We start from the raw sequence: 9792 nt of genomic DNA on the forward strand, positions 1-9792 counted from the left end.
GTCAATCCTAATGTGAATCTTTTGAAATTGAACTATAGAACACCACATAAGAATGTGTTCTTTTTTAAAATTTATTTTAGTAGATCTTATTCTGCTGGCTCAATATATTTTCTTCTATGAGTTCATATTAAAATGACTTGCAGTAATGCTACAAAAAAAAAGAAAACACAGATGTTCAAACAAAACTGGAAATTCTCCCAACAGCAAAGAAGTCCCCAGCCTCTTCTCAGCCAGGCCTTCGTTGAAAACACCTGTTGAGAAGTTACTCCGAGACTGAACAAATAATTCTTGATAAGCCTTGATATGCAGTAACTCATGACAATTAGTAATGATCTCTACTTGATTTTAGATTCTCATGTTAACATACGAAATAATTCACATGAAAATTGCTCCCATGAAAAGTGCTGTTATAAACTTGTATAATTATCTATTTCCCTTACCTACCACAAAATCTGTGATCCTACTTTTCAATTTCAATGTTATAGCTTTAAAATGAATAAAATGTTTAATTATGACAATGTATTATGACTCACATTATTGAAGATATTTTAATCACTAGTCTATTATTTAAACACATCACAGACTGACTTTACGTCATCTGAGAAACTTGAAGAAACCCTGAAATAAAATCTCTTCTCACAAACCACTATTTCTAAATACTGATTACATGTGTAACCAGCTTACATGATTGTTCTGCATTCACTTAATAAAAATACTCTTATGCTCAAGAAACTAGATCTTAACCTTAAAATTTAGACCCTGTGACTCACACAATATCATTTGATACTTTAAGAAAAATCTTAATTTAAGCTGCAATATGAGTTTTCTACATCCTGAAATTCTTAAATTTCATACCAGTGTATATCAAAACAATGACGAAATACGTTTCACTCCATCAATAGAAATACACTGTGCACCTTCTAAACAGCACAAACATGCTGGAAAATAAAGCTAAAGCAGACTTAGTAGGTGCTAGTCCAAGTGCACTCCATGGATTAAAATACTACTTTCAGAAGTACAAGTGAGATTAGTAGTGTGTTTCCTTAGCAGGCTGTGTTAAATATACACACTAATAAATGCACTTCAAAACAAGGTTATGGATACCTGGGCACTTGAATTTAAGCATGTCACTTGAGCACAAAGTGCTTGCAGCAGGCTAGTTTAAAGAAAAAGAGGAAAGGAGGGTCACTATAGTTAATTTACTCTGTTCTCAACAATGGGTACTGAGAAGAACGTGATATATATTTAAGAGAAAATTAACATATTAGGAATTTAGAAAGCATTCTTTATAAGACTGCAAAAACCCAGTGTGGGGGAGGAAGAAGAGGAAGAGGAGTGCCTGTTTTGACAGTTTAAATCGAGGATATTTCTAGGGCAGGAACAATATGCAACATTGAGTCACCTTGGAAAAAATGTCAAGAACTTAAAACTGAAAGTTTTTCTGTGTTTTTATGGCATGGATTAAGATTCTAGAAGAAAGGGAATGACAAGGAAGTTTGTCTTGTTTTCTTTTAAAATTTTCTGTCTCTTTCCCTGCACGTGTAAGATTCGCTTTGGCTTAGGTTCTACTGCTGAGAGGAATCATCATCATCATCATCATTATCATCATCATCACCATCATCACCAACACCATCATCCGTTCCTCAAGCAATGAAGAGCTTAAAGAACAGCATGGTGTAAATACAATATAGGCACCCCTGTCCCTTGAAACCTTCTGGATACTTCCATTCAAATTTGCTCCTCACTAATCTGACTGAGGAACCAGGCTTGTTGACATTCTACTGTACCTACTTCATTTTTACTGGAACCTAAATAAGAATTCAACTGAAAGCACTTGAAATGGAAGATTAAACATTAACTCTGTGATATATTTGTAACTGTCAATGGTGAAAATAGAAAAAAAGGTATTTAACGTAGGTATATATATAAAATGACTGCAAAAGATCTATAAATACATACTTCAACATACCTCCCTAAAAAGATTATCATAAATTCCAGTACGCAGTCACAGAAAGACTTTCATAGAGACCACAATATTTTTCAAGGGATATATTTCTTGCTCAATCTTTTATAGACAACAAAAAAGTCATGATTACTGGTATACAGTAGACACCATTAAAAGTGGGATTTAATATTACAGTCGATACTTAAGTATTCAGTAGCATCAAGTAGAAGACTCTGTTTTACAAGGACATTATACTATTATAAGAAAATACATTTTACTAACTTTTTAGCATTTGCTATCCTTATGTTAGAAAGGATAAGGTTATGAAATTTTACTATTCATTTTAATCATAAAAACATTACTGAGTCAAGTGTCATTAAAAGGTATTTGCTTTTCAAAGCATAAAATTATGAACCAATTATCTTCATTTGCCCCAAACTAATCTTCCTCCCAAAGTGTCACTTTTAGTTAAACTCAATTTTGAATTTCAAGTAGTGCTCATCCAGAGTAATTTGTAGCAACATGCCTTTATAATAAGCAAGAATTAAGTTTTTCTGTGACACAACTTAATAGTGGATAAAAGAAGCTAGGGAGTGACTAGACAAAATACAGTCACCAGCTATTGTTAGAATCTATGTCCATGATGGGTCAGTCATCTAGGATTTTTTTTGAAAATATATCAATAACTTTGCATTACACTATCTAAAATATATTAAATACCACGTAGACATACTGAAAATACACAGTACACAAACTAAATGCATCCTGAAATTCTTTTTGGTGCATCAAGTGCCTTTACTGCCAACTTTGCCTCCTGTTTTCAACCATATAAAGTGAGTCTGTGACCTTCTGGTGCACTCTTTTCTTTCCTCAATGACTCCAAGAAACAGATCAGGACAAAATAAATATAAACTTTTCATAGACAGGTAATGGTCATTATCCAGAGCCTACATTCATTCAAACTTTAGAAAGAGCTTCAGAGCATAATTCACATATTAGAAGTTTAAACTATGCTAAGACCTCATGATGCAGTTTCTGCTGTAAAGAATAAATCAGATTCAAATTCTTTAAAACGCTTTTTAAAAAATATAAAACTTACTTTTCTGGGGGAGGACTGAAAACTTAGCTCAGATTCAGGCTCTGGAATTCTGACTAGTTGCTGTTTTTGTTCTTGAAAAAGTTAACTTCTGAGTATTTGAGTATACATTTCTTTCCTTTTTGGCATCAGATTTTTTAAACAGAATTAAAAAGCAAATTTAACTAAAATGTTTTCTTTCCTACTCTGGGAATCTTTTGTTATGGAGAGAAATGTAGACCCATGAATAAAACTAAAGTAAAATAAACTCTAAATAGTGAACACTGCTAACATTTTAAGCCTACAAAAATAAACTTTAAAATACAACAAAAGTAAGACATTCACACCTTTTAGATTTTAGACTATTTACATGGGAGGGGTTATGTATAGAATATGTTGTACACGTGGTGGCAAAAGTGTAAACCATTTTCACTTAAAAATGTTTCCCTCTCACTGCTGCTGGCAGTGTGGCTTTGTCCTGCTCCAAAGGTTTCAGGACAGCTCCAAAAACCAGCAATAAAGTCAAGTCCCAGTTAGGCTAAAAGTCTCTTACCTGAATTATGGACATCCGAGTGGCAGGGGTCTCGCTCGCATTAGTCCCTTGTCCGGTGAAGCTCGTGTGGCAGCCCGCGTGCCCCTGAGGAACAGTCAGGTTGTTGGAGGCCGGTTTGAGATACATCACCTCTGACCGGGGCGAGCTAAGGGGCAGGCGGGTCTGGTAGTCGAAGTACATAGGGGAGGTGGCCAGGGAGGGGCTGCTCACCACATTCATGACGTTCATGGCGTTCCTCTCTTCCACCTCGCTCTGCACCAGCATAATATCGTTTTTGTTGATCTTTTTCTTCTTGCCCTTGCCCCCGCCCAGTTGCGGGTGGCTGTACTCGGCAATGCGGCAGTTGTAAGTGCGAATCTCCTTGTTCTCGCGCTTGCACTTGACGGCAATGGTGATCATGGCCGCTAAGAGAATGATGGAGATAGTGCTTAGAGTCACGATGAGCGGCAGAGACATGTCCCAGTGGTGCTGCTCGCCGTTTACCCGGGGAACGCCTTCGGGCAGGGAGCCGCTCACCGAGCGGATGATGAGCTTGGCCACCGCCGACAGGGTGGGCTTCCCGTGGTCAGTCACCTTCACCACCAGCTCCACCACTGGCGTCACGTCCTCCCAGAAGGGGTGCAGCGTGCGGATCTCGCCGCTGGAGGGATCGATTTCAAACAGGTGGTCGTCGTTTCCGTCTACGATCTCGTAGGTGAGGCGCCCACTCTCGCCGAAGTCACTGTCTAGGGCGCGTACGGTGCTCACCAGGTAGCCCAGGCCAGCGTTGCGCGGGACTTGCAGCTCGGCCGTGTCGTTCTGCAGCGTGGGCAGCACGATCACCGGCGCGTTGTCATTCACGTCTAGCACTGTCACCCTCACAGTCGCGTTGCTCTCCAAGTGCGCGGGCGCCCCCGAGTCCTTAGCAAGCACCTTGAACTCGAAAGCCTTGGTCTGCTCGTAGTTAAAGGAGCGCAGGGCGTAGATGGCCCCATTGGTGGGATTCACAGACACATAGGTGTAGATGGACACGTCGCCGATGTGCGAGGGCAGGATGGAGTAGGACACTGTGCCGTTTTGGCCCAGGTCAGGATCCTGGGCAAGCACGGAGCCCAGATACTCTCCTGGGATGTTGTTTTCGTGCACCTGCAGCACATAGAGTCCCTTGGTGAAACGAGGAGGGTTGTCGTTCTCGTCCAGAATCTTGACAGCGAACGACTTGGTGGAGTTGAGAGGAGGCGAGCCCCCGTCCCGAGCCACGATTGTCACATTGTACTCGTCCTGGGTCTCGCGGTCCAGCGGGCGGTCAGTCACCACCGTGTAGAAGTTGTCATAGTTCTCCTCAAGCTTGAAGGGCACAGAACCTCCGGGCCCGCCCAGGCCGCCGCCGCCGCCGGTCCCCCCTCCGCCCAGCACCCTGCACTGCAGCTGCCCGTTCTTGCCCGAGTCCCGGTCAGTGACCCGCACTAGGGCTATGACGGTGCCGGGCGGGGCGGCCTCGCTCAGCGCCCCCTGGCGCACGGAGACGAAACCGATGGACGGCGCGTTGTCGTTGCGGTCGATGAGCTTGACAGTGACCTTGCAGTGGGCCGGGATGGGGTTGGGCCCCAAGTCTCGGGCCTGTACGTCGATCTCCAGCATCCCATTCTCCTCATAGTCCAGGTTGCCCTTGACACGAATCAGGCCGGTCTTGGGGTCGATGGAGAAGAGCTCCCTTACGCGGTCAGGCACATAGCTGCTGAAGGAATAGAGTACTTCACCATTGGGACCCTCGTCGGCGTCGGTGGCGTTCAGATCAATGACCACGGTGCCCAGTGGGGCATTCTCTGGCAGCTCCACCAGGTAGGAGGGCGCCTCGAAGACCGGGCTGTTGTCGTTAGAGTCTATCACCTTCACGTTGATTTGCACAGTGGCGGATCGCGGCGGATCGCCGCCGTCTAGGGCGGTCAGTACAAGCGTGTGGTGGTTCTGCTGCTCGCGGTCCAGCGCCTTCTGGATTACCAGCTCTGGGAACTTGGTGCCGTCGCCGCGGGACTTGACGTCCAGCGCGAAGAGCCCGTGGTCGTCGCGCGTCAGCAGATAGGTGCGGAGCCCATTCTCGCCGGCGTCCGGGTCATGTGCACTGGTGAGAGGGAAGCGGGTGCCAGGCGCTGCGTTCTCCGAGATGTCCATCTCAATCTGGTCCGAGGGGAAGGAGGGGGCATTGTCGTTGATGTCCTGGATCTCCACCTTGATCATGCAGATTTCCTTGTCGTTGGCGAACACCTCGAGGGACAGCTGGCACTTGGCGTTGTGGCGGCACAGGGACTCACGGTCGATGCGCTGCTTGGTGTAGAGGAGCCCGCTGTCCGCGTCCACGTCCAGCAGGTGCGGCGCTGAGTTCTCCAGCACCCGGTAGCTACCCGACTTGCTTCGCCCGCCGCCGCCACCGCCACCGCGCTCTGCGGGCGGAAGCCCCGGCTGCAGTCGAGCATCCTTGCCGATGTTGCCGATCACCGTGCCGGCCCCTTGTTCCTCCGGCACCGAGTAGTTGAGGTTTTTGAGCGTCAGGGCAGGGGCCCATAGGAGGAAACAGCAACAGATGGAAAGGTACATCCCAGACCGGTGGGGTGGGGGCAGGAGCAGCCGGACTGGAGGGGCGAGCGAGTGGGAGCGCGCCAGCCTGGGGCTCGGGCGCAGCGTGCGCGCGCGACACGAGCCACAAGTCTGTGGGTCCTTCCTTCCCTCTGCTCCTGGGCTGCGGCACCCGGCGGTCTCCTTATTCCGCTCAAGTTCCCCGAACCTGTTGATCTACAGCATCCGCACTGGGCGAGAAGCGGCGGCGCAGCGAAGCTGCAGGGGCACGGAGCAAGGCGGCGGCTCCCTGCGGCTGGGGGCGAGCCCGGGGCTTTGTCTCTTCCGCCGGGACTAGGGGCGACTCAAAGTTGAGCGATGAGGCCAGCGATAAGATGGAAATCGCGTCTAGAAGGGGTGGTGAAGAATCGGTAGATTTTCCTGGCTCCCGCTAGGGCGCTGCAAATCCACTCCCGCGGTAGCCACCGGAATACTCTTCACATCGGGTGGGGGAGGGAGCGGGGAGGTGTGTCTTGAGGCAGATGGGAAAGTGAAATCCTTACTTGTTTCCCGTCTCCTGTGATGAAATTGATGGGGGCGAGAAGCAACGGAGAGAGAATCTGATATATTTTGAATCTTCGCCGGAGCCCAGTGAAATGTCTGCTGGCTTCGCGGGCTGTTCGGTTTTCAGGCAGTGTTTTGCTGCATTTAGAGATCTAATCTTGCATTGCTGGCTGAGGCAGAGGCGGCAGCGGACTGCATCTCCCAGCCAAGCGTATTTTTTTCCTCTCTCTCCTTTCCGAGCAGTCAAAGGGAGGGGAGGAAATGCAGCGCAAAGAACTAGTGTCCCGATTTGTAGTTTCCTCCCTCCACCAGGCTCCTCCCTCTCTTCCTCGGAAAAGGCTCTCCCCCGAAGTCAGGAAAGCCACAGCCAGATCAGCGTTTGCGGCGTGAGTCTATTGGGAGGGGGGGGGGGGCGTATGTAGCTCTCTCCGCCTCTGTTCGTAGAACACACACTCTGTGTGATTTCTCTATGCTAAGCCAGTAGCCGCCGCTACCATCCCATTCTCTCCGCGAGAGCAAGGACTTCTCTCGATGCAGTTTAATTCCAGTTTGCTTTTCTTCCCAGGCGAAAGGAAATCAACAGGCAACTCATGGTTGGATGTGCAGATTTGAAGGGGGGAGGGGGAGGTGGAATAAAAAGGAAGGGGGAGCCACCCTCCCAGTCCTCGCACACACACTCTCCCTGTCTCTCGCTAGAAGGGAAACAGTCTCTGCATTCACAGGGCTGGGCTGTCAAGTGCCTCTCTTTTCTTTCTATTCAGCATCTCCTTCCAATGGCCCTGCCTCCCAGTCCTCTTCATCTAGAAAGGAAAACCTTGGCGAGGAATAAAAGTGGTGAATATCTGAAGCGAATAAAGTGCGGGTTTTTTTTTTTTCCCCGTCAATTTTTTTTTTTTTTTTTAATAGTAGGAGTGGGCTGGATGAAAGAAACACATCAAGGTTTGGCGTGATGCATTCTGCAGTCTCGCTCTCACACAGTCTTCTCTGGGCGACTCGAGGAGGGCAGGGGTGAGGAGCTGCGGCCGCGGCGGTCCAGTCAGGGGCTCCCACCCCCCCGAGAGCGACCTCCGAGGGGATGTTAGGCACAGGTCTGTCTACACATTATTTCGGGTTCTCGAGGCGCCTCGACATACGGGAATGACACATCCAGAAATGCAGGTGTTCCGATCTGCCCGATGAGTCAGAAGCAGTGGAACGAATTGAATTCACTCTCGCCTCATGGTCCTCCCTTCACAGACATTAGTTGCGGCTTCTTCCTAACGCTTTCTCTCTGACTCACTCTATAGAAAGAAAAGCCAGATTCATGTCTTGGAGGAAAAGAAAAAGCGAGAGAAAAGGGAGGGAGGGAAGGAGGAAGGTGTAGCTGAATCCAGCAGCACTTTTACTCTACCTCTTTCTGCCGGGGTCCGAGGGTCTGGAAAACAAGGCGTCTGTTTTGCTAGGTGTATTTATTTTTTTATTTATTTGTTTAAGAAAAAAAAAAAAAAAACCTTTCCTTTTGACGAGGCGTGAGGAACCCCCAAATCTTTCAGAGTCTTGAAAAAAAAAAAAGAAAAAGAAAAAAAATATCAGGATTCCAGTGACTGCTCACAGCTTAGCCCCGCATCATAGTTCATGATTTTCCTCTCAATGTTCTCTATTCACAAAGTCCAGCACCGGTGTGCATAGTTAATTGTGCAGTCCGTTGTGGAGGGTTTTTTTTTTTTTTTTTCCTCCTTTTCTGTCACGGGTGGTCGCTTTTAATCTGGTGCCTGTCAGGATCAGCTCATAGCCTGCGAAAGACGTGCGGATTTCAAAGCAAATAAATCCATCTCCGCAAGCAAAGCATCGGAGGAAATGAAAGGTGAAAATTCAACAGTTGGAGTAGCGTCTCCCCAGCCGCCCTCCGCCGCTGCCGCATCCGCCGGGTTCGCAGTCCCAGCTCTCTCCCCAGCGCCTCTTGCTGACTGACTCTATTCACCTCACGCCGCCGCTTAAACATTGATACTGATTCCCTGCCAGCCAATCCGCGTGAGGAACAAGACCCTGCCTCCTCGGCCCACACCCAATAGGAGGCGGCAAAGAGACTGGCGGGGGCGGAGCCAGGAGCCCCAGCTCTTCAGAGTCATTGATTAGATCAGTTAGATGGGAGACCAGCTCGGCTACCAGAGGCCCGCGCTCCGCCTTGGCGGCGGCACCTAGAGCCTCGTCGCCGGGTCTCCCGAGTCTTTAACTAATGGGAGAAGCTCCTCCACCGTCTTCCTCCAGAAAAAGGAGAATTAAAAGGAAAAAAAAAAAAGTTTGATAGCGATTTTTTTTTCTCCATGTACACAGGAACCTGAATCGCAGCGTGCTTGCAGAATAAGGTAGCTGCGGTCTTCCCCATGGGTTCTGTACACACACACACACACACACACACATACACACACACTGGCACCAAACAAGAGAAGAGCAGATATTCTGGCTGCTTGTGGATCTGTCTGAATGTGGTGCAGAGGGATGTGTGTGTGTGTGTGTGTGTGTGTACTCGCGCGCGTGGAGAGAGAGAGAGAGAGAGAGTGTGTGTGTGTGTGTACTCGCGCGCGTGGAGAGAGAGAGAGTGTGTGTGTGTGTCTGTGTGTGTGTGTTTCTGGGGGGATGTAATGTGTATTTCAGCGAATGTGTGTGAATGCGAGGGCGCTCGCGCGCCCGCTTCAGCGGGAGCTGGTGCAAACATACCCGGAGCAACAGCAATCAATATGTAACTTTCTTTATCCTCGGAGAAAAATCAGCTGTCCCCAGGCACCTATGTAAGGAAAGTCACTTGATTATGAAAGTGTTTCAGAAGAAAAGCAGAAGCCCAGTGAAAGAGAGGCCGTGTCTCCCCAGGGGAAACTCCTCTCCTTTAAGGAGAAAGGCTCACTGTCGATTCAATCTTTGTAGTTTGTTAAAGCTGAAATCTGGCTAAGTAATACTTAGGACTCTACCCTTCTCAGTCACCCTCACCTCAGTCCAGATTTAAGGTAAAGCGGACACCCCCCCCCCCCCACACACACACGTTTTCCGGTTTTGTTACTCGCTCTTGTTATTGAAGTTCTATATGGCTATCTGAACCATTTTATCTCAACCAAGCAAGTGTAGATAATCACATTTGCCAAAGCTCCT

General features: G+C 47.7%; 1 protein-coding gene across 1 annotated transcript; it reads right to left on the bottom strand.

The window, feature by feature from the left end:
* Positions 1-1423: 1423 nt before the first annotated feature.
* LOC116877259 (protocadherin-17) lies at positions 1424-8628 on the bottom strand. Its single transcript, XM_032873885.1, has 2 exons — positions 3574-8628; positions 1424-1525 (listed from the first exon to the last, which is right to left on the bottom strand). Exons 1-2 carry the CDS (start codon positions 6145-6147, stop codon positions 1424-1426), a joined length of 2676 nt encoding a protein of 891 aa, XP_032729776.1. The 5' UTR covers positions 6148-8628.
* Between the last annotated feature and the right edge of the window lie 1164 nt (positions 8629-9792).

Source organism: Lontra canadensis, unplaced genomic scaffold, assembly GCF_010015895.1.
Source record: "Lontra canadensis isolate GAN:19392208 unplaced genomic scaffold, GSC_riverotter_1.0 scaffold51, whole genome shotgun sequence".
NCBI classification, from domain to species: domain Eukaryota; kingdom Metazoa; phylum Chordata; class Mammalia; order Carnivora; family Mustelidae; genus Lontra; species Lontra canadensis.

Bases quoted from the DNA above. Each gene is read 5' to 3' on its own strand.
- LOC116877259 (XM_032873885.1), bottom strand. From the start codon at position 6,147: ATGTACCTTTCCATCTGTTGCTGTTTCCTCCTATGGGCCCCTGCCCTG. The intron at 1,526-3,573 runs GTAAGAGACTTT...GCAGGGAAAGAG, and splicing joins CTCGGATGTCCATAATTCAG to ACAGAAAATTTTAAAAGAAA.